The following is a 25,417-nucleotide window of genomic DNA, read 5'->3' on the forward strand; positions in this document are numbered from 1 at the left end:
AAATATGCAACAAAAAGTTCTCTGGTCCATATTAAGGAAAACAATATATATTTATTTTTTCTATACTTCTATGATCTTCAACAAAAAGTGGGAAAATGAATATGTTTTCATTTTATCTGCAGATGGACCTATGAGTAAAACATGGTAAAATCAGTTTAAGATGAGAGTGATTCAATCTATCCAAAGAACCAGGGGCTTGTCTTCTGAAGTGTGTGCCCAGATTCCCCACTGAGTCTTATCTGGCACAGAAAGTAATAGTACTTCATTTTCTAGATATGGCATTGGCTACACCTTCCCATTAGAAAGTTACTATTCAGTTAACTCCATCATAATTTATCATTTTATTGCCGGCTATTTAAACTTAGAGATAATCTGGTAGTACTGATGTCCCAGGATAATAAGTAGGGAAATCTGTTCCCTACTAGTAAAAGCAGTTTGCTAGGACTGCTGTCACAAGGAGTCACAGACTGGGTAGTTTAAACAACAGAAATTTATAGTTCTTCTGTCTCTGAAGTCTGAGATCATGATGCTGGCCAGAGGGATACCATCTGAGGTCTGTGAGAAGGAACCTGTTAGATGCCTGTGTCCTAGCTTCTGGTGGTTCACTGACAACCTTCAGCATTCCTGGCTTGTAGATCCATCACCCCATCTCTGCCTTCATCTTCACATGCATTCTTTGTATGTGTGCGTGTATGTGTGTGTGTGTCTCCATGTTCAAATTTCCCCTGCTTATAACAACACAGCCATATTGGGTTTGGACCTGCCCTGATGACTTCAGCTTAATCTGACCGCCTGCAAAGACCCATTCTCGAATAAAGGCACATTCTCGGACTCTCAGATTTGGGACTTCAGCCTCTTCAGAGGTTGGGGAAATTTAACCCATAACACTAGTGTATAAGAAGGTCAAATAAATAGAACTCTCTCCCTTTGTAGGATCCTCTTGGATAGCCCTAAGGATAATGCCTAAGGAGAAGAGGAACTTCATAGTAAACTAGTCCTCTCTTTATGTAGACATTGTATTGTCAGCCAGAGCTCTCTCCTTGGTGTGTGTTGGGAGTGGGGGTGGGGGAAGTTGAGTAATTTCTGGTGCACATCCTAACTATCCCTTTGCTAACAGGGCAAACTTGGAGTTTAACTATGCCAAAGGACTACAGAAACTGGCAACTAAGCTGAACAAAGCAATACAGAACACAAAGAAAAAGTAAGTATGTGGAAGAGATAAGATAAAATAATTCTTAAAAGTAATAAAAAGGAGCATTTCAGTTCTAACTTCCTGCTATCGAGGTAGCAGGTATGTGACAGCAAGCATTGCTTCCAGGACTCAGGCCCTTACTATGAGCTACACGTTGCCTTAAATGCTTTTATAGACACTCTCACTTAATCCTCAGAACCCTTGAGTAGGCTTATTATTGTACCTGTTACAGACAAGGTCTTCAGTCTTGGAGAGTTAAGACACTTGCCTCAGTCACACAGATAAGGAGTTGCTGAGCTGGATCCATCCTGTCTTTATGACTCCTACAACTTTATGTTCAATAGGTCAATGATGATAATTAACTTGGAGAGCAGTGTTGTTAAGTTGGAATGTCTTATAGTCAAAAAGTGAGAATCCTGCTTTATTTCAATTGTCTGACCTTCAGCAAATAAACTGGCCTTTCTGTGCCTTGACTTCCTCTGCTGTTAGATGAAGTAATGATATATTCTCCATTGTGTGTGCATATGGGTGCGTATATGGAGTGGTGTATATTCATTGAGAAAATGTATGGAAAGAGATGAGAACATTGGGTGCTGAAGTATGGTTCACAGCTTCCTCAGTGCTTTTCAGAATGAAGTTGATTCCTTCTTTGGAGGCAGAGAAAAAAAGATACTGGTGTTGTAAAAAATGGTCCTTTAGTGATCATTTGTTGGGAAGATTCTTGACTAATGCTTGCAGATGTCTGGCAATGCCATTGCAAAAGCCTCTAATGATGGTGAATGGGAAGGAAAGAAAAAAAGGACCGGGAGCTCATTCTTATTCCTCTTCAGGCATCATCTGTGACCACAAGTGTTGACTTTGAAAGTGCTCTGACTTTTAGCTTGAACTTTAGGATAGTGTGTTAGTAGACTACAAAGGGGTCAGTACAGCACAGTGATTCAGTAGAAAGACTTTATTTAGACTGCCTGAGTTTAAATTCTGAGTTTAAAATCACTTACCAGGTAGGTGATTAGGAAAATTTATCTTACCTCTGAGTGACTGTTTAAAATGGAAATAAAACCTATCTCACACCATTGCTGTCGGGATCCAATACAAGAAGTGTGTGTACTACCTGGGACAGAACCAAAGTCCCTTAAGTGTTTGTTGATTCTGATTCTAATTACCTCCTAAATGTGGGGAGGTGGAGGAGGGCATGGGGGAATAAATGGCGATAAACAGAGGCTTGACTTGGGATGGTGAACACAGAATACAGTGTGTAGATGATGTGCTGTAGAATTGTGCACCTGAAGCCTGTGTAATTTTGTCAACCAGTGTCACCCCAATTCATTAAAAAAAAAGAAAAAGAAATTACTAAAGAATGAGAGGTGCAGGGTGTAGGTGTGGTTCATATTGTATTGCATCCGGAGTATCCAGCATGGTGCTCCCAGTGAGTTGTCGTGTCCAGGATGTTTGGTTAACCTGGATTAGCACGGTCATATTTAATAATAAACAGTAACTGAACTTGTGTATACTATACCCAAGTCTGTGTTAGGTACTTGCATAAGTAACCTGAATTATTTCTAGCTTAAAAGTCCAATTAAGGGAGGGTTAGAGAAATCAAGTGATCCCTCCAAGCTCACGCTGGCAACAAAGCGGGGCTTGTGGATTCACAGACCCCTCTGAGGACAGCGTCCTCGGCTTCCCCCGGCCCCACCCTGTTTTTCAGCATCTCTGATGGGAAAATGTCAGCTTCTCTTCCCAAAAGTATGCCTGGCTTCCTTTTTTAAAAAAATAAACTCAACTGAGGTTTAATTTATATGCAGTAATAAGCACCCATCTTAAGCATATGATTTGATTGATTTTGATTTTTGTGTATACTCTGTAGCCACCACTAAAATAAACTCAGAGACAATTTCATTACACAAAAAATTGCTCATGCTTGTTTGCAACCCTGCCCCTCACAGTCACAAGCAACTACTGGTCTGCTTCCTGTCAATATATAGATTCATTTAGTCTTTTCTGGAAGTTCCTAGAATTGGGAGAATACAGTAGGTACTCTCTTGTTCCTGGTTTTGTCTCTGGCTTTGGGCTTGCAGAAAATCTGGCATCCTTCAATCCAGGTCTCCCATTACCTGACTATAGGGTGCAACGTAGATCATTTGGAGGCAAACACTCTGCACCATTCTAATGTCAGTAAAGGCACCCATCTGCCCCTTCCTCCCTCCTCAAAGTCCACACAGGCCTCTGTACTGAGGTTACTTACTGATGGAACTGGGCTTGTTGTCCGGACTTTTGAAGGCAGCTGTGAGTCCCGCATGCCCCTTCCGTAGAAGGAAATGGTATCACACTTCCTAGTCCTCTCTGTGCTGCTGAGAACAGGACAGTGTCATCCTCATGTTGAATCGAGATACTGCTCACTAGACCATAAAATACCTGAGCTGCTGTGGTAAAAGGCAGCAGGGAACAAGACCTGAACACCAAACCCAAGAGCAGCACACAGAACATGATCAGGGCTCTTGAATCCTCTGTCACTTAACTTCTCTGAGACTCAGTTTATTATCCATAAAATAAAGAGCCTGAAAATACTGTCTTTAAGGGCCTCCTACCCCTAACATGTTGTCTCCTGCCTATTCTAAATGCCTTCTTAGCCTTGGCTGTTTTATTTCCCCGATTTTCTACAGACATGAAACGGAAAATGAAAATCTCGAGGAAAAGGGACTAAAAAATAGCAGTTTCTGTAATGGATATAGTGCAAATAAATATGTTAGCAGCATTTAATCCCATGGGGGAATTGAAATAAGATTAGGGATATGAGTGCAAATGCTGAATGCAACGAACCAGACTTTCTGGGAAAATGACGCATCCTTGTGCCCCCTTGTTTTTGCCTGCAGCTGCGTTGTCGGCGCCTGGGCCTGGGTCTCGGAGGGCATGAGGTCCGCGGCAGACCTACATCAGTGAGTGCCCCCACCCCAGCCTCCTCCAGCCCCAACGGGAGTCGGAAATGTTTAATGTGGGTGTGTGACCATACTCCACTTCAAACTTGCAGTAACACGCAGTTTTATTTCCCCAGAAAATAATTTGGAAAAGTAGATATAAATCCTACTGCTATACTTGTGTGTCTCTAATGTTGTATTTCCAGAAAACTTGGCAAAGCAATTGAGTTGGAAGCAATAAAACCAACTCATCAAGTCCTGAGTGTACATGAGAAGAAGAGAAAATCAGTGAGTCAAAATCTTTCTCTCTCCCCTATTTAAGCAAGATTTCTGTCTTTGGCTGAAGAATTAAAAGATGCTCCAAAAATCATTCAAGGTTTCAGAAATTTGTCATAAAAATAAAAACAAACCCAAATATTTATGTACAAGTATGTTTGTTAAAACATTTTTATAATAGGGAAAAACTGGAAACTTCTTCATTACCCCAAAATAAATTATGGTTAAATTCAAGGAATAGGAAACTATGCAGCCAGTACAGATATTATCATAGAAGAATTTAATGACATGTGGGGAATTTTATTTTTACTATATAATGTTAAATAAAAAATCTATTGATACAATCTCAATTTTGTAAGATAAATTTGTATACATGGAAGAAACTCCTCACACTGTCAATATGAATTATTTGTAGAAAATGGCAACAGAGGTTATTTCAGTTTTTTGTACTTGTTTGTTTCCATTGTTATTCAATGAATGAACAATCCTTTTATAAATAAGTATTATAAACACATTTTTAAAAAAGAAATGCTATTGTATTCTTAATAGCTTGGGGTTAGGTAAAGGCAATAATAGGTATAAATCCTCAAACAGCCTGCAAATTGAAGAAAAAATAGCTAAACGCTTTTTTCAGGGATGCCTGCTCCTGTTGTAGAGCATATTCCCCAGTCTGTGTACTTTTCCTGCCAGAACAGTTTCACCTGTGCTCATTTTTCTTTTTATTTGCGTGTCATACAGTTGTTAAGCACTTTCAAACATATTTTCAGGCAACAAGAGGGGTGTTTAATAGAAGTTGCTTAGCTCTGATAGGGGTGGCTCATGGTCACCGTTTCAAGACTGGGTGCAGGTAAGGAGTTCTGAAGCAATAATAGGTGGTCCTTGGCAAGGGGAGGGAAGGGGAGTGGAGGGGGGAGAGGCAGGGGAGTGCCTAAGGAGAGTTTCAAGTGATTACAACCAGATAAATCAGGTCTGAAAAGTAGCAAGTCAGTATGATGAGGGGATTTGTCAAAATTCTTGATGGACAAAAAATGATAAAAAATATTTTACTCAAACTCATTAAATGCAATCAGGAACTGGAATTGAGGTTTGTGTGGACATACATGTATTGTTCCAGAATGGATGATCTACTGAGGGCTACAGTGAAGGGGGGTATTTACAGTGATTATGAGAAAGCAGTATAATCATCTATCTACCTTTGCAAGCCAACTTCATAAAATCCAAATACAAATCTGTATTTCATTAATTAATCATTTTACACCACCTTGTAATGTGATCATTACTAGCATCTCCTTCGTACTTAGCATAAATTAGTCACAGTGCTGTGATCATTATCACAGTGCCTTCAATAATTAACATCAGGGTCCTCCAAACTGTTGTTCCAGTCCATAATCTTTCCAGCTTTGCCCCTCCCTGCTGCACCCCCACCACCCCTCCCAGTCTCACACAAAAGATAAAAGATTAGAGTTTTTCTATTTCATTTTAAGTATATCTTATTGATTATGCTATTACAGTTGTCCCAACTTATTCCCCTTTGCCCCCTTCCTCCCAATACTCCCTTCTTTCCAGCAATCACCCCCCCTTAGTTCATGTCCATGGGTTGTACATACAAGCTCTTTGGCTTCTCGATTTCCTATATTATTCTTAACCTCCTGCTGTTTATTTTGGACCTACTATTTAAGCTTCTTATTCCCTGTACCTTGTCCCTCACTCTCCCACTTCCCTTCCCCATTGATAATCCTCCATGTGATCTTCATTTCTAAGATTCTGTTCCTGTTCTGGTTGTTTACTTGGTTTATTTTTTAGATTTAGTTGTTCATAATTATGAGTTTGTTGTCATCTTAATGTTAAGTTTTGATCTTTATCTTAAATAAGTCCCTTTAACATATCATGTAATAATGTCTTCATGATGATGAACTCCTTTAGCTTTACCTGTCTAGGAGGCACTTTATCTGCCCTTCCATTCTAAATGATAGCTTTGCTGGATAGAGTAATCTAGGTTGCAGCTCCTTGCTTTTCATCACTTTGAGTACTTCTTACAAACAAGCACTCAAATTCTCTCTTTATCTTTAAACTTTGGCATTTAATTATGATGTGTCTTGGAGTGGGCCTCTTTGGGTTCAATTTGTTTGGGACTCTGTGCTTCCCGTACTTGTATGTCTAGTTCCTTCACCAAATTAGGGAAGCTTTATTATTTTTTCAAATAAGTTTTCAATTCCTCTTCTCCTCCTGGCATTCCTATTATTCGGATGTTGACACAGTTGGAGATGTCCCAGAGTCTTCTTATACTGTCCTCATTTTCTTTTAAATTCTTGTTTCTTCCTTCTGTTCTGGTTGAATGTTGATTTCTTCCTTATCTTCCAAGGTGTTTGAATCCTCACTTCCTTCCGTTCAGTGTTGTTTCCCTTTAGATTTTTCTTATCACACTTAGTGTAACCTTCATTTTTAAAAAATTTTGGCCATATTCCATGAGTTCTTTGAGCATCCTAATCACCAGTGTTTTGAACTCTGCATCTAACAGGTTGGTTATTTCCATTTCATTTAGTTTTTTTCTGGGGTTTTGATCTGTTCTTTCATTTGGGCCATATTTCTTTGCCTCCTCAATTTGGCAGCCTCCCTGTGTTTGTTTCTGTGTATTAGGCAGAGCTGCTTTGACTCCCTGTCTTAGTAGCATGGCCTACTGTCAAAAAAGCACCTGTAAATTCTGTGGAGTGGAACCTTAGGTGATCGCCAGGGCCAGGAAACCTACTTCACCACTTTGTGGCTCCGTGGGGGGAGGTTTTGGAGAGGGGACAACACTGCTGCCTGGCTTCTGGAGGTTTGCCTGGCACTCACCCCATTTCCAGCCACTTCACCTATTTCCTGTATGCAACTTGCAGCCTTCCAGCTGTTCCCCTGGTACTGAATCCCAGAGTGCGTGGGTTTCTCACGGTGTTAACATCTGGGCCACATGGAATGATGCTGAAGTGGAAGTTGTGGGACTGGATGTGACACCAGTCTATGAAAAATCCTCCACACAAACTGTCCACATTTGTGTTGTTCTCATGTAGGTCTGTATTAGAAATAATTATTTTACCAAATCATTCACGTTAAATTCTGTCAAGAGCTTCTTGACGGGTAAAAGATAGTCTGGTTCAGGAGACAGTCTTCTCTCAGGAGATATATCCATTAAAGGATTTTGAGATTTCTTTGAATTGTGATAGTGATTGTGCTCCAACTAATAAGCCAGCACTGTGATGCACAAGAAAACAGAAAAAAATTCTTTTTCTCTTCATAGCTTGATAACGAATTTGACAAGACAGCGAATCTTTTCATTAGCAACTGGAATCAACAAATTAAGGTGAGTAACGAACATCCTTTGTGTGAACAAATTTTAGGATCGAAGTTTTGTTTACTTTTGCACAATGTGTTTTAGTGTTAGTATTTCTAAGTGCTAATTGAAGAGAAAAATGCTTCCTTACCTGAGTTATTATATAGATGTACCTTTCCGCTCAATCAGTGGAAGACCAGGGCTCTGAATATGGATTTTCTTTACAGCCAACACATAGCTATATCCTATATACTGAATCATCACATCAACCCACTGTCGTGTGTGACCTGGCATTGTCTCATCTTAAAGATGGGTGGGGAAACTGAGATACAGAGAAATAAATAATTTGCCTAAGTTTATAAAACGGGTTGATGCTTGAAAGAGGAAGTGTTACGAGTTGGCCTCTAGGTTACTCTTGGTCATTTCACTACGCCGCCTGCCTCACTCTATAATTTGTAACTTGGGGCAAGTGGCAAATACTCTGAGTTTTGGTTTTGTTATTTGTAGAAGGGTGTTTGTGACCTGTCTTCCTAGTGAGAGGAGTACCATGAGGAGTGGGTAACAACGTGTATTCATTCTACAAGTAGGTACAGTCCACTTATTGTGCACCACACTGTACTAAGTTGTAGTTCTTATTTCCCAGTAACTTTAAGTTTAATTGATAGGTAACAATGTGCAGGAAATAGTGAATGAATTCTAAGGAGAGGAATTGTGATCTGGTATGAAAATTTAGAGAATATCTATAGGTTCTTAAGCAGAGAGAATAACAGATGGAGCTCATACACATGCACAGAAGATTATTCTAGAACAATCCAGTTTAGGAGAAATGCATTTTCAGTAGAAAGGATGAGAGAGGGAATCTGCCAGGAAAACCCAAGGACATTCTTTGAACAAACTTGTGCGCCAAAAGTTGAAACTCTTTTTTATCTCCCAAGTGTCAGGCCCCAAAGAGAACCTTCCCAGGTAGAGAGCCACCTGTATATTTAAATAACCAGAGACCGTCAGAAAGAGGTGGCCCACGTATCCACCTTCAGTGTTGCCGCTGAAGCTTCTGCTGAAATCGAAGACTCCATGAGATCCAAAACATTAATAAGAAATGTTTGAGATAAATGAATTTCTATACCCACAAGGGTAGTCCTGATAAAAGTAAGATCACGGGAATCACATTTAAAATACAGATTTACAAATCTCATAAACAGCATCCAGTCATTTGTTTTTAGTTTTGCTCTTGATTTCATAAGCTTTCTGAAACAGAATTTGTTTTAAAAAAAATTCATTCTCTAAATATTCGTTTTTCATGGGAAGTTCAATATAATGGACCGAAAGAGAGAAAGCAAGCTCAGCAGCCGCAATCGCTTTCAGGAACAAAAAGTATCTCTTATTATTTCCCAGTTTCCACAAACTAATTTTCCCAATAAAAACAATTTTATTTTTTTTGTATAGAGTGACAGGGAAATTAGAGACCATAAAATTCTTGAGCTATAATAATTTTCTTTCCAGTTACAATTCAAGGGACTCAGCATGTCAGTAATGAAGTGCAGTCCATTCTGGAGACACAGATGAAAAGCCCTAAAGAGCCAAAGCTCTGGGTTGAAGGTCTCCTTTATCTGTGGGTATGTGACTGACCAAAGGTGGAGGAAGAGGGTCTAGAACCTTCTTGCTTCTTGAATACCCTTTTGTAGAGGCTTCACACATTTAGAGGTTTTCAGAAGCCTTTACCCCTGATTACTAAGGAAAAAAGAGACCTGAGTTTTTCCCTGGGTTTTATAATTCTCCTTAAAGTGAAAAATCATACATACAGTCTTTCAGTCAATCCAGTTTCTGAAACAGGTTGAATCCAAATCAAACCAAAATCTTTTTTTATCTCTGGAGCATTACCTCCTGCCAACTTGGAACTGTGTAGAATAGAAAAGGATCGCCTAAAGCATAACCTACTCTGAGGTTGGAGGTATCAGCAGGGTAAGGAGACTTGGGATGTTTCTTTCCTCCCAACTCTCCCCAACCTCACCCCCTTCTCACAAATGCAGGGCAGGTCATGAGGTGCCTGGTAATCAGGCAGCAAAATTTCCCCTTTGCTGTAAGTTTTAAGAACGCTTCTTAAAACAACCTCCATTGTGGCCTAGGTTGATTTGAAAGAATGACACAACATTTCTTCCACGTTTGTTGTGTTACTTGTGTTTTTATTTTTATTTTTTTGTGGTAAAGCCATTCCCTTCCATCATGTTAGCTAGAATAACGTCGGGAGGTTTGCAGGCCTTTGATGCTTTAACAGAATGTATAACCCTCTTGGGTGTATTCACAATAATGAAAAAATACACAGTGGTTCTTAGGGCAAAACCTTAGCCACTGTGACATTTTAGGCGGGTTTTGAGGCGAGGGTTGAAATGAAGAATTATAATTACACAATCATTCAAGCTCCACATGAACATGAACTTGTCCCAAAACAGAAGAGTTTTTCTCTTGATATCAATTTCTGCTCCTTTTTAAAAAATGTTTTTTGCCTCTAGGCCAAAAAGAAATTAATGGTGAGTACCAAGAAGCATGAAGCACTTTTCCATCTTATAGAAAACTCCAAGCAAACCATGACCGAAAGGGAGAAGCAGAAGGTAACGTGTCGTGGCCAGTGGATGCATGAGGTTTGGAGACAGGTGTGCTCCCTGCCCTCAGCTATGGATGCGGGAGAGCAGGTGGATGCCCCCTGCGGGGTGTCTGCAGGGTTGTCGTGAGGCGGAGTACCAGGAGGGATTCCAAGTCATTCCTGGTCTATTTGTGCTTTTATTTTCACATATTTTCAGAAGGTATTATTGACATGACAAATTAGACAAGTGGCATCCACGTTTTTTAATGGGGAATCCTATTAATTAAACATCTCTCAGCTCACACCCCAAATAAGATATATATATATATATACACACACACACACACACACATTTATTATATAATGTACTTTACCTGTGTTATGTATAATATATAGTACTTTATGTATTATAGCAATATGTTATGAGCATTATGAAACAAAAAATACAAATGTTTGACAGATGAAGTAAAGCTGAAATAACATTTTAAGTGATAAGCTAATATTTTTACATAATCATGAAAGAACAGTTTTAGGCACAAATATACACTTGAGACAAGGTTTGGTCTTAACGTATTAAATAAAAAGTCATATTTCTGGTAGTGCTTTTGATAATCTTAGATATGTTGGTTACCTTCTTGTCAGATTCACTAGCTCATCCCAGGTTTTGCCTTTCACGTGGGTGAGGACCAGCTCACAACCAGGAGCAGGAGAAAGGATCAGCCTGTCACTTTTTTGTCACTTTTTTTATGCGTGTGAGGGGAATCCCAAAAAAGAACAGAATTTATTTGTAAGACATGGTGTGTTTATTCTCACATGTTTAAACTTCAGTCACCTTCAAAGTTCTCTCCATCTGATGCAGTGCACCTATCAAGTCATTTTTCCGCTGTTCAGAACAGTTTTTGAACCTGCTGATTTTGATGTCTTTTAGTGCTTCTGCCATTTTTTGTTTCATCTCTTCCACATTGGCAAAACGTTTTCCTCTGAGAACTGTTTTCATCCAAGGAAACAACAAAAAAAATGTCACTTGGGGTCGAGATCAGGTGAACAGGGAGGGTAGGGTAAGGGGGTCTTGCTGCTTTTGGTCAAAAACTGCTGAACACTCAGTGCGGCGTAGGCAGGCGTACTCATAAGTCACCGGTCATGAAATGGGCAATCAGGTTGAAAGAATCTTCCAAAAAAATCACAGAAGCTGAATGCAGTCTCTCACAACGCCAGCTAACACACTGATACAGATGGGTGCCTAGAACACTCACCTAGCAGGGAAACCTGCACTACAAGGGGCCCGCCCTCCAGAAGATAATTACATTTTGGGGGGATCCCTTCCTCATATATTGTTAGTATGAATGTCAAACTATAGCTTCTTGGCAGAAATCTTTTAAAGAGATTTGTGCATTTTGCATTAACCTAATTAACACTAGATAATAAACCTGTAAACCCGCATGACCCAGACACATGTCAATGGCCACGAGTTCCAGGACGCTGACACCTTCTCATATTGTAAGATTCCCATTCATCCTCCAGGACACTTTGGGATCCACATTTGTCCATGTATGGGCAGCAATGTCGACTCATATGTTAAATAAGAGTAAGCTTTAGTCAAAAATGAAACCAAATAACCCCAATAGATTGTCTCGCACACCTCTTGTGGTACGTGCCGAGACTGGAAAGCTCACCAGTATCTTCCCCAAAGGATGACGCCCCCTCCAGGAAGTGCAGGCAGCACCATCACAACCCAAAACACTCTGAAAAGAAGAAAATTGTCTGCAGGTAACGCTGAAGAAACTATTAGTTGAATAACTTAAATTAATTGTTAGCAAGATTTTACAAGGTTCTTATTTCTTCACATGTCAGTCTTCACAGTTTGAAATAATCATAACAAGTATTGAATAATGAGACAGCTTCCAAGGGGGCGAAACCACAGTACGTTAAAATGTTAAGCACCAGACCTGTCACAGACATTCGAAGCCTGTGGTAGAAGCTATTCTTTATTGATGTCAAGCAATAGCAAAATAAGAAGCGTGGGCAGCTAAGTGGTAAATTTCCTCTTCCCTCATTAGAAGCTTTCCTGGGAGGTTGAAGATTATAGTCAATCCTCCCCCGCTCTCCTCCAGCCGGCCCTGCAACCATAGTCTGAGGCTGTCATTGCATCACAGATCCCTACCGTCTGCACCGCTTTATCTGTTAAGGGTTTTTTGTTGTTTGTTTGTTTGTTTGTTTGTTTGTTTCAGTCCTAAAGTGAACAGCCAAGGCAGCATCCAGTTTCTCATCTCACATAGAAATGCCGCTATTCTCCAGCCTGAGATGAGCTGCTTCCACACTGCTCCGCATTTCTTCCTGTTGTCTTGCTCAGCAGTCCTTGTTCTCAGCAAGAAGCTGATCTAAACCTCCATTCCCACGCCTCCATCCTCACCACCCACTCTCAGCAGACTATCTTGCTTCCTACCTCACTGAGTAAATAGAATCAGCACAGCCACCTGCCTACTAATGTCATATGTACAGTGGGACATGCAAGTCCTTAACACGATCAGTTCCCCATCCCATCGTCTCTTTCAGAGATGCTTCTCTTGATTACCCCCGTCTCCCTATATCTTGGACATACCCCTCTCCAATAGTTCCTTCCCATCAGCCTTCTCAGCTTCCCCCATCTTTGGAGAGTCAGGGAGACATCTTTCCATGGCCCTGTTTCTGTTCCTCTTCAGACATTACTTCTTTCACATGGAGATTTAGTGAAAGAGGTTCCTGTGCTCTGCCTTTACTTCCTCATCTCATGTTAACTCCTCAAACCACCCCAGTCAGCTTTCCCACCATTCTATGGAAAGCTTTTGCCATTGAAGACAATGTCATCCTTGTTGCTAAAGCCAGTGGGTACTTTCCAATTCTTACCTTATTTAACTTGGAAGCACTAAGCACTGTTGACTTCCCCATTCCAGAACAGTCTCTTCCTTTAACTTTAGTAACATCTCACTTACTCTTTTGATTTTCTTTTCTGGCAATTTTTTCTTAAACTTCTTTATTCAGTTCCCTTCTGCTGACTTACATTCTGCTGTTCCTGATGTTTTCTATCCTGGGCCTCATGTTTCTTAGCCAGCATGGTGTCTGGGGTGTCCAGTGAGCTACTCTCAGGGTCAGCTGCTCAAGAAGTAACTGAAACTCAGTAAGTATACTCTCACAACGTCAACTAGAATGTTTATGCTGACAATACTTGCACTAATATCTTCAGCCCAAACCAGTCTCTAAACTGCACTTTGGTACGTGAACCTCAGTACACCAAGTTGGAATCCTCACATCCCTCTGCCAAAAATATTCTTAATTTTTGTGTTTTCTATGTCTTTGAATATCACCAGCCCTCATATCTTCCCAATTCTAACTCCTGAGACAAATACTTTTTGAATTTATCTACTTGTATTTATCTCCACTGCCACTACGCTCTCCCAGGCTACATAATCATCGCTTAGATTACTGTAACTGACCAATGGTCTCTGGAGTTTGTGTTGCCTTTTTTAATTTCCCACATACGAGCGAAGGTGACCCTTCTGAAACTCCAATCTGAGTACACTATCCTCCTTTTAAAAGCCTTCAAAGCCTTCCCAGTAACTTCAGAATCAAGCACAAGCTCCTTTATGTGGTTCTGAAGAGGCTTCCTGACATGGCCCTGGCCTAATTTTCAGCATCACCTTTTGCTGTTCTTCCGCTCAAGCTGTGTGCTTCGACCTCACCAAATTTTTTTTGGTATCATGCCATGCTCACCAATTCCTACTTTTATTTTAGGTTTATTGACATAAAGATTGGTCACCTTATGAGCACCCACTATGTGCCAGGTTTCAGTTTACGTGTCATTTTAAGTTCCAGGCACGTATAGGTGACTCTTTCTTGCCCCCGTGATACCCAAATACTATATCATCCTGGGATCTAACACACAGGACAGTAGAGTGAGCCTCTGACTAGAGAAGGAGCCTATCTAGTTGCAAGTTCTAATCCCAGAGCCTAGTACATGACACGCTGTGGTACTCAATAAATGTTTGATGAATGAAAGAGATCTTTTTTCCAAGAGAAAGAAAAAGTATGCAATCTTTCACAAATTTTAGCAAATTTTTCAGAAAAGTGTCTTGAATAAGAATATGAGTCTACACTCTCCTTTTATATCAATTTGGGGTTATTAGCTATAGATTTGCTGAGCAGAAACTTCTAGTCAATAGCTATGTAGAGTAGACTGATGAATGTGAGTGGTCATCTCAAAAGTAACTTTGTTCTCCTTGCTGGAGACCTGAGCATTCTCAATAAGCATCTAAGAACATGACTTAGCAAAGTATATCCATGGCATGCTTTCATCCCTTTCACTATAATGTTATCAGATTCAAATTCACAAGCTCATGTTTCTGTAGATAAATGTGGTCCATTATACTTGATATACAAAACCAAATGTGTCCTGTGTAAGTCGTACATCAGAGCTGAGAGACAGCTGAATGGCTAGTATGTCAATTGGAATAATGAAGTGAGTGGTGTTAATATTCAGAATATTGGATGAATGTTCTTCATTACTGCAATGTGAGTCAAAATGTCCTCAAACATAAAGAGAGTTATTCTTAAAAGCCTTTGTCTCTGTCCTTGAAACGCCTAAACTGCTTCAGTCAGAGGGATTCTTAGTGCTCCTTAAAGTATGGTCTGAGGACCATTTGCATCCGAACCATCTGAACAGATAGTGAACATTCAGATTTCCTGATCCCACTGCAGAACTACTGAGTCAATGAGGCTACTGTGAAACCCTGAAAATCTGCAGTTTCACAAGCACCCCAGGTCATTCCTACATGCATTCACGCTTGAGAATCATTCATATAATACAACTTCCTTTCTCGGACACATGAAATTACTTGTCTGAGCATTTCGAGAATCAATTTCAGCTAACCTGGTCCAAAGAGTTTTATATTACTGTGATTTTCCAGGTTTCACAACCAGAATGGTCAATTTTGGTGATTGGCAAGAGACGGTTCTTTGTGAAGGAACAGATCACTGGGGAGGAGGGTGGAAAGAAGTTACAATGCACATAACTTGCAGCGAACACTGGCATGTGTCTCACTTGGGCTCTTCACTAGTAATAGTAATACTCACTGACTTTGACTGCTATCCCAGGTCTCGGGCAGTGTGCCATGTGCCTTATCTATATCACCTGCTTGAATCCTCAGAGCACTCCAGCAACATAGGAGCAACACTATGCCCATCACGTAGGTCAGAAAACTGGCTCATAAAGGTTAAGTAGTTCACCTGCAGGACTCTAATCCTGAAGTTTGATTTCAGGTTATACTGCAGAGGTTATATAGTGAAAGTAGAATAAGGTTATTGGACCTTACTGAATGAGAGCCAGGAATAAACCTACCAAGTTCTAAAAGTTATATGATTGCACATGTCTCTACCTGTCCTGTTAAGAAATGCTGGGCCTAAAGGATTTATCAAAGAAGACTACAGGGATTGTTAGTAGATGACAGTCTTGAGTTGGAGATCCCCGATCCATGCGTGCTTCTCCTGTCATTTGGCCTCCTCCTTGATTTGATAAAATGATTTGATAAATATGAAGTGATGTGCCATCACATACAGAGTGAGTGCAACTGTACGGCATTGCAAAGGGCTTTCATATATGTGTTCATGAGTGTGTGACTCTGACGTTTTACTCTAGCTCCTCAATAAACTGAAAACATCCACTGAGAAGCTGGCAAAAGAAGATGAAAATTACTACCAGAAAAACATAGCCGGCTGTTCCACCAGACTGAAGTGGGAAAACACACTAGAAAACTGCTACCAGGTAAGTTACACATTCACATTTTGTTTTCTTCTTCCATGGAGCATCGTGTGGCCTTGAAAATGGAGATTAGATCTACAGTTACATGACCCAGTGATCTCTATCCTTAGCTATGACCCTCACTCCTATCCTGACTTTAGATAAACCGCATTACTTCTCATTGTTGCAATTTACCCATGGTTAAAATAACCAGTGAATATTTATTGAACATCACTGGCCAGATTTTTCTGATCCTAAGTGCTCCATGAACACAGTAACAGCTAATTTTAGAAAGTGCTGTCAAAAGGAAGTGTAAATGAAGTCTTAACTGTTAGGTACTCAGATGAGTTTTAGTTCTGGTTGCTGATTCAGAGTACTCACTTATGGAATCCCTTTGGATGTCAGACATTGTGCTGGACCCTGGAGATATATAACAATCAGTAAAGTGCCATCTCAATACCTGAGATGTACACAACTTAGCAGCAAAGAAGACATAGAAAGAAAGAATTCAATTGTCCATTAAAAATCAAAAGGTAGGAACAAGTAAATCACAGAAGGGAAAATCAAATCACTAATAAACATATGAGAAGATGGCAAAATTTTTTAAAGAGATGATATGAAGTGGTGCCAAATAGGAGCTATTGGGAAACAAGGTCTGGTACCTCTCTAGTCAGGGTAATTTAACAGTACCTAGTAAAACTGAAGTGTGCATGTACCCACAACATGACCGTTCCTCTTTAAGGCATATATCCTAAAAAACTAATTTAGACCTGTACACCAAGAGTGGGGTATAAACATGTTTATTGCATAATTGTTGATAATTGTATGGTGAGAAAAAATGTACACAAGCTTCATACCTATGAATAGAGAAATTGCTCTTAAAAATGTTCTCGAATTAAGAAAGCACAGGTCTGGCAGGTCATTGTTGCCTCACCCTAACCAGTACTGACTCCCTTACTTTGTATTTCTTTGCCTTGGATATAGTCAGTCTATACCAACAAGTCACTCACTAACTTCGATATTACACTGTGCATTCTCCATCTTCTGTTGTTTACAAACTCAAGAATTAAATGTTATATTCATAAAGATGCAAAAAAACCTGGGCTGATTTGCAATAAAAGAGAATTTTTATAACTATGGAAAGTATAAATGAGATAACTAGGGAAGCTCAGTTTCATTATTGATATTTTTTAATTTCATCTCCCCCATCATTCTTCTGCAAAAGTGGAATATAAGAATTCATTTAAGCATCCTGTAAAATGTCCTCTTGCCCCTTTCTACTCTTCCTGTGGGATTCACAAACCCTTTCAGAGAGCATTCATTGCTCTATGTTTAAGGAAGTTCAGTAGATATCGTGAGAGGTATTACAAAGTTGTAAGTGTGGCTTTTAAATAATGAAACCAATTCTACCACCCACATGTCAAAGTTAATCTTATTACTTCCTAATCATACAATGTTCAAGCCATACTTTCTACCTTCCAGGAAGAAACAGTTCAGTTATTAGAAATAATTTATAATATAATTCAAAACATAATAGCCACACTACCCAAAATACCAAGAATCAAATTCTTGGTACTGACAGGGCTTACTCAAGCCACTTATGGCTTAGAAAGCCATTTTCAGTAAATGTCAAGAACCTTAAAAATATTCACTTTCTCAACTAATGTTCCTCATGTGAACCACAGAACACAGATAATAACCTGAGTGACTGTGTTCAGTTCTTCCAAGGATGATAGCGACTAGTACCACTGTGGAGGCAGAGGGGAGATGGTAACTCATTGAAGACAATGGAAACCTTAGGCCATTAGGGCTTAATTCTCTCCTAGAACCCTTTTGAAAAACTTAATTTCCTTTCTATAAATCTATCTTAAGAAAGTAGCTAGAAAACAAAACATAGATTTTTTGTTCAAAAGATATTAAAAATAAAAGAGGAAACAACCCAAATGACTAAATGAATCCATAAACCATACACAATCCTACACAATGAATTATTAATTAACATGATGCTCATGAAGACTGATGGCCTGGGAAACTGCTTACGTATAATATTAAGTGAATAAAACATGATGCAAATTGAAATAATTTGATAGACAAACAGAAAAATACACACATACCTAGGTAGGCTGAAATACATCAGAATGTTAACAGCAGTCATCTCTGGGTGGAAGAATTATAAATAGTTAAAAAAATTTTTGTGTCCCAACTTCCAGCCAAAAATGGAGGCATAGGTGGAAATACTGTACCTACTCACACAACCAAATTGAAGGTCAACAAAGATTTACAAACAACAAGAACAGACAGAAAAGTAAACTGTACTGAAGTCCTACAACAATGAACCATTCATCCACAATGGTAAGAGGAGCACAGTCAGCAGCCGGTGGGGAGGGGTCCTGGCAGGAAGAGGTGGTGGTTGACGACCAAAACCCAAGAGAGAGGAACATTGCTCCCTCTCTGACCCTGCCCCCACATATAGTGTCACAACCCAGCACTGCCCCACCCCTCATACGTAACAGGCGCAAACAGACCAAAACATTATGGCTCAAACAGAAGAACAGATCAAAGCCCCAAAGCCAATACTTCTAAGTGACCAAGAGATAGCCAACCTATCAGATGCACAGTTCAAAACACTGGTGATCAGGATGCTCACATAACTGGTTGATTTTGGTTGCAAATTAGATGAACAAATGAAGGCTGCACTAAGTGAAATGAAGAAAAATGCACAGGGAACCAATAGTGATGGAAAGAAAACTGGAACTCAAATCAATGGAGTGAACCAGAAGATAGAAAGAAACAACCAAAGAGAAAAGAATGAAGAAACAAAAATTCAAAAAAATGAGGAGAGGCTTAGGAACCTCCAGGACATCTTTAAATGTTCCAACATCCGAATTATAGGGGTACCAGAAGGGGAAGAGGAACAGCCACGAATGGAAAACTTATTTGAACAAATAATAAAGGAAAACTTCCCCAATCTGGCAAAGGAAATAGACTTCCAGGAAGTCCAGGAAGCTCAGAGAGTCCAGGAAGCTCACAGAGTCCTTCTCAGAGAGAAGGTGGACCCAAGGAGGAACACACCAAGGCACATCACAATTGCATTAGCCAAGATTAAAATGAAGGAGAGAATTCTAGAAGCAGCAAGAGATAAGGGGACAGTCACCTAAAAAGGAATTCCCATCAGACTGTCAGCTGATTTCTCAAGAGAGACCTTACAAGCAAGAAGGGGCTGGAAAGATATATTCCAAGTTATGAAATGGAAGGACCTACATCCAAGATTGCTCTATCCAATAAAGCTTTTATTTAGAATGGAAGGGCAGATAAAGTCAAGGTCAGATAAGGTCAAATTCAAGGAGTTCATCATCACCAAGCCCTTATTATATGAAATGTTAAAGGAACTTATCCAAGAAAAGGAGATAAAAATATGAACAGTGAAAGGACAGCAAACTCACAATTAACAACCACACCTAAAACAAAAGCAAACTAAGCAGACAGCTAGATGAGGAGCAGAGTCACAGAAATGGAGATCACATGGAGGGTTAGCAACAGGGGAGTTGGAGGAGGAGAAGGGGGGAGAAGGTACAGAAAATAAGTAGCATAGATGGTAGGTAGAAAATAGACAGGGGGAGGGCAAGAGTAATGTGGGAAATGTAGAAGCTAAAGAACTTAAGACACATGGACATGAAGTAAAGGGGGGAGTGTAGAGGGAGGGGGCGTGCAGGGTGGAGGGAAATGAAGGGGGAAAATGGGACAACTGTAGTGGCATAATCAATAAAATATATTTTTAAAAATTTGTGTGTCTCATATGACCCTAGGACAATATCTCAAAGCACCTTGGATGCTTGTTATCATTTAGGTCCCTAGACCAAATGAATCACTGAACCTCCAAATGACCTTAGGATGGGGTCTAGGTGATTTCTAGGCATACTAAAAGTGTGAGAGTTTCTGCTCTGTAAAAAGCATGCTATTCCTTTGATCATTTTTATGAATGCAATTTGGATGAAAGTGAAGTCTCACCAAGCTCCTCAGGTACATACACTGCAAGGCCGGGACAGCAGGAACTGAGAAGAATGAATGAAGAGTATGAGCTATCATAACACCTGGGCCTCAGACAGGTCCAATCTGCTGTGTCTTGGTAGCTCTGATCACACTCTCCTCATGTGCTGCACAGCACAGGAGGCCAGTTAGAGGCCCTCCAGACTATCTTGCTTTTCTGTTGCTTATTAAAAAAAAACCAGGATAATAGAAAGCAAAAATTCATTAAGTGTCATATGGATTTTCTCTTTGCACAGTGGAATTTATCTCAGCCTCTTTTCATGAGCAAACATAGATCATTTTAATGATTTCCCTAAAATGTAATTAAAATTTGTGAAACATTACCATTTCCATCAAGAGACACTGGCTGTTCTAGTCTGACACTTACGCTAGAGGCTCAACACTTATCAAAGTAAAGAAACAGCTCCCACTAGGGACTCCGTGTGTCCCTAAACCTGGCCTTCCCTGTCTCTCCTATCCTTTGATCACGGTGCTAAACCAGAGCAGCCACTTTCTAAATCGTTTTCTGTGATGTGAAGTCTCTTGTTTCCTAAAGACTGTCCCACGTGAGGTCCACGCCTCCAAGCAAAATTTGTGTCACGTGTTTGTGAGGAGGCACATGGTTTCTGCCCTTTGAAGGGCCGGTGTGTTTGGTAGGCTGCTCTGCGTCTTTCATCCTGTGTCTGGGAGACAGAGGGCACATGGCCACATTCACATGGCTGGTGCCCACGGTTCTGCAAAAAGACTCAGGAGACCAACAGCAGAAAAGAGGCCTTTTGCTCCCACTGACTTACAAAAGTTGTGCAGGTTGTTACTCCACAAAGAAGGTGTCCAAGGGGTGCAGAGCTCCAGGCTTGATTCAAATGTCAGGACACTGGCACAGAATGAAAATCTGCATGTGATTAGCAAAGGTGTTTGCAGTTACTGCCTCAGCATCTCACGTAGCTGTGTTAAAGCGACTATATACCGATACACAGAGGGTGGTATACACTTAGGACGGAATATTATTCTGCCTTAAAATGGAAGGAAATTCCAACACATGCTACAGGATGAAGTTTTCATTTACGCTAAATGAAATAAGCCAGACACAAAAGGACAAATACTGTACAATTCCTGCTGTATGAGCTACCTAGAGTGGTCAAAATCCTCAGAGGCTGGAAGTGAAGGGTGTTCGCCAGAAGGGCTGGGGGTGGGGGAATCAGGAGTTCCTGCTAAGTGGGTACACAGTTTCAGTTTTGCAAGACGAAAAATTTCTGGAGATAGCTGAGTGTGAGGGTTGCCCCACACTGCGAATGTACCTAATGCACGAAACTGTTACATTTAAAAGTGGTTACGATGGTAAATGCCATGTTATGTACCTTTTACCACAATTAGGAAACAAATAAATTTTTAAAAATTTAGATGTCTGCATACCGTAGATGAAATAACAACAGAGTGTAAATCAGCACTCACAGGAATATAAACACTCCACTGGATCAGGCCAGTGGGCCCTGCAGGTGTGCCAACCGAGGCAGGAAGGAAGCCAATGATCTTTGTGATTTTCCCACCCCCACCCGACCAGAATCCTCGATTCCTGTGCTGATGTTACCCACCAACTTGCACAAAGCCTTCTTTGTGGAAGAGTGCTGCTGAGTTCTCTTTACTGTGTGGGGTGCGGTGGCGGGTACAGGAGAAACCAATCTGGCCTCTGGAGTAAGGGGGAGTGCCAAAGCCTCACCTGTGCAAAAACAGGATGAGGAGCATGTTCTCCTGGACACCTGCCACCTCTGTCAAAGCCAAAGTCCTCTGGGCACACACCCAGCTGCCCTCAGGTGGCGTGAGAATCCCCTGCACGCTCCACCTGAGCCGGCTTTCTCCCACAATGCTTAGCTGCTGAACTTACACAAACTCCCTCCAAGTAATCAGTCAGCAACTCAGCTAGCAGTGAGCGGCAAGAGCCTAATAGCTAACTTTTTCTAAATGTTAAGAGTTAACAAGGAAAATGTGGCCTTCCTTACTTTCTTATTTCCCTTCCCAGCTAAAAGTTATGAAATTTCAAGAGTGGAATTCTCACACAAAATGGGGAGGCTATGTTTCCAGCTTCACACAGTGGTCTCTGACCTCCTGGCATAATTTCAGGCCAGAATTATGAACTGATGAGACTTTGGGTTTCTGCTCTTATCAAATAGTTCCCTGCAGCAGAGAATTTGTGTCTCTCCACTTTTGTCCCTGTAGAGATTAGCAGAATGCCTTCTATGCAGTGTAAACAATTCTAGAAATATGTATTTTCTGACTGCATTTCGGACATGGGTTTTAGTGGACTTTCACCTTCTTTCTCTGAACCTAACAAGTGCTTTTCAAATGATTCATTTTCTATCCTTTCTTTGTAAATGTCAAGTAAACCACGGCATCCACCTCTATGCTTTTTGGGCTAAAAAAGCCTAGGAAAAGTGTGTGATTTAAATCAATTATAATAGTGGATAAGTAGGAGAGACATCAGGTTACATTCCTTTGCTGAGAATCTCCCCCACCAGGGTTTGGCTATGATCCAGAGGCACCAACAGAATAATTTGCTCAGATGGGTGCAGTTTTGCATAACAACTGGCAGATCTTACCTCATCTTCCATCCTTTTCAGAGCATCCTGGAGCTGGAGAAGGAAAGAATTAAACTTTTATGCAACAACTTAAACCAGTACACCCAACATATTTCTGTTTTTGGCCAAACGCTGACCACAGTGAGTAGCCAAGATTTCCCCATGTCTGGTGTACATGGTAGGGACTGGCAGGGAACATGTGTTCAGCGACCTTGTTCTGCTTCTCCCGGCTTTGTAGTGCCACACGCACATTCACGGTGCCATCAGCAAGATAGATGTGGAAAAAGATATCCAGGCCCTGATGGAAGAAACTGCCATCTCATCTACAGAAAATACATCCGAGGTCCTGCTAACCGATTACTTTGTAAGTATGGGATGGAAGGAAATTCTGTTCATGGAGAATCTTAGTCAGATACAGACAGATTCCTTTAAAAACAACTGAGAACAATTGTAAAGGAAACATTGTTTTTAAATGGAAAATATTGATTTTTTTCCACAGTTCATATAAATTAAAAAGCAATAGCATTTATAAACTAGGCAATGGACACGTCTTTGGTGTTATCCAGAAGGGGAAGCAAGTCAAGGAGCGTTTTCAACTGAATCTTCATTCTTGCTCTTCTAGGAGAGTAATGCCCGGCACAGATGTTTCATGACTGGTACATAATCAGTGTGTATCATCTTGGTTGTCGGTTGCTGCATAACAAGTCACCCCTAAACTTAATGGCTTAAAGCAAATACTTATTATCTCACAGCTTCTATGGGTCAGGAATGCAGGAAGGGCTCAGCTAGGTGCCCCTGAGTCCTCACAAGGCTGTGGCCAAGGCGTCAGCCAGGACTGCCGACATCCAAGGCTCTGCTGGGAACTGAACCACCTCCGAGCCTACTCACATGGCTGCCGGCAGGCCTCTGGTCCTGGCTCACTGTAGGCTGGGGGTATTATTTCCTTCCTGAGGGGGTCTCTCCTTAGGGCAGCACACATGGCAGCCTGCTTCCCCCAGAATACTGCCTCAAGAGAGACAGAGGCAGAGTGCCCAAGATAGAAGCATAGTCTCTTATAGGCTCATCTCAGAAGCGACATCTCAACACATTCTATTTGTTAGAAGCAAGTCAGTAAGTACAGCCCACATGCAAGCCGAGGGGATTACACACAGACATGAGTCCCAGGAGGTGGGAATCATTACCAACACCCTTGACAGCCCTTCGAAAACCTTGGACCAACTTAGGCAGGCCTGTTTTGAGGGCTGCTGGGTGACTCTACTATGGCATCTGAGCTAAAAACAGAGAAGCGTCCCTGCTCAGAGCCTGACATCTTGTCTGTTTGCTTTGGGAGTAAGTTCTCTGTCTTCTGACTTTCTGACAGCTCCTCCTTTGGCCCTTTGCTGCATTTTATTCAGACTTCTAAGGTCCTCCCAACAGGGAGGCTTACCTTTCTCTGTATATAGAACCAACCCTACTGATCTTGTCCTTCTGTGGGATTAAAATGTAGCCAAAGTCAATATTCCAGGATCCACACCAGGGAACAAGAAATAAGAGGAGTGAGAAAGGCGATTAGATCTGGGCAAGGCGGGGGAGTCAAGCAGCTGGCAAAGTGAACAACTTTCCCTTTCCCCACCTTCCAAACATCATCAGTAAGTGGCCAGCTATTTCTTCAGTGAATCCTTTTTTTTTCCTACCTTGGCAAAGACAAAGCAAATTATCAATAGCAATGTCTTTTCAGACAGAAACAAAGGTCGAGATGGGCGCAGAAAGGAAGATGTGATTACAATAAGAAAGTACTTTCTTTTTTTTTCTTCCAAATAATGCAGGTGATCCCTGAAATGAGAAAATGCATGATAATATGTATCGATTACTTCCTTTAAAAAGGATAATAAAAATGTCCCTATAGATTAACTTGTCAATAAAATAAGGGTCATTCTCCTTGAAAATTTGACTAGGTCTCTATTGAAATATAAGGAGGCGGGCACGATGGTTTATCTTTAATCTAGGCGCCCACGGGAATTTTTGGTTTCTATGAAACTTCCATGCACCAGAACTAACAGCTACATATCTGCTGTCTAAGAGAATGGACTGTATCTTCAAATAGGTAAATAAGATTTTCCTGATATCCTTAAAGCAAACTGCCCTCAAAGTCAAACTTCATAGCCACGGCAGTAACTGTAGAGTGACTTTTATCTAGTGCTATGAAATTCTCATGGACAAGAGGTAACACAGAACAATCTGAGCACAAATATTGAAGAGCCGATGACCATTGGCTAATATTATTAGCCGATGACCAATATTTATATTCCTTATAAATATCGGAATATTTATAAGGTCACTGTAAAGGCCATGTTCAAAGATTGTACCTGTAGTTTTATATGCCTCCTCCTGTATTCATCTTTTCTCTAGCACATCTTTGGAAGAGAGGAGAAATTTAAGAAAGCTAAAAGATAGTAGTATACTCTATTCTCAAATTGATCTAGTAGTGATCTCTCCCTAGAGATACATTTTTGAACAGCAGATGTCCCCAAGCAGACTCAGTAAAGCCCTGGACTGGTACGGGCCCGGGTTACAAAGTGCATTCCTCCAGCAAGGGAGGCCGGGGGTGGGGGGTTGGTGTTCGGCATCCTGTGATTTAGCCCGAGCTCAGCTGGGGGGTGTGAAGTCAGCTTGGGCTATAAGGAAACTGTTTACAATATGTAATGTATAATATAAAAATGAAGTTTTTCTTATCTGTACATTACATTTTTATACAGGCTATTTCCGTTGCTTTAAATCCTCAGCTTCCCCTTCTTCTTGACAAT

The 25,417-nt window shown here is 40.7% G+C and overlaps 1 protein-coding gene across 8 annotated transcripts in view; it reads left to right on the forward strand.

Annotated features, from left to right (window-relative positions):
- NOSTRIN (nitric oxide synthase trafficking) overlaps window positions 1-25,417 on the forward strand; it is a 61,039-nt gene that overhangs the window by 25,415 nt on the left and 10,207 nt on the right. For 7 of the 8 annotated variants that reach the window (XM_037140696.2, XM_037140702.2, XM_053665113.1 and 4 more), the window contains 8 exons: window positions 1,118-1,201; window positions 4,063-4,125; window positions 4,311-4,392; window positions 7,655-7,717; window positions 10,195-10,293; window positions 15,934-16,059; window positions 22,677-22,775; window positions 22,873-22,998. In XM_037140696.2, the coding sequence (XP_036996591.1) occupies window positions 1,118-1,201; window positions 4,063-4,125; window positions 4,311-4,392; window positions 7,655-7,717; window positions 10,195-10,293; window positions 15,934-16,059; window positions 22,677-22,775; window positions 22,873-22,998 (742 nt within the window). Of the gene's footprint in view, window positions 1-1,117; window positions 1,202-4,062; window positions 4,186-4,310; window positions 4,393-7,654; window positions 7,718-10,194; window positions 10,294-15,933; window positions 16,060-22,676; window positions 22,776-22,872; window positions 22,999-25,417 lie in introns of those variants that run through there. The other variant, XM_053665117.1, reaches the window with a different exon arrangement.

This window comes from Artibeus jamaicensis, unplaced genomic scaffold, assembly GCF_021234435.1.
Source record: "Artibeus jamaicensis isolate MK-2021 breed Jamaican fruit bat unplaced genomic scaffold, CSHL_Jam_final contig_391, whole genome shotgun sequence".
NCBI lineage: Eukaryota > Metazoa > Chordata > Mammalia > Chiroptera > Phyllostomidae > Artibeus > Artibeus jamaicensis.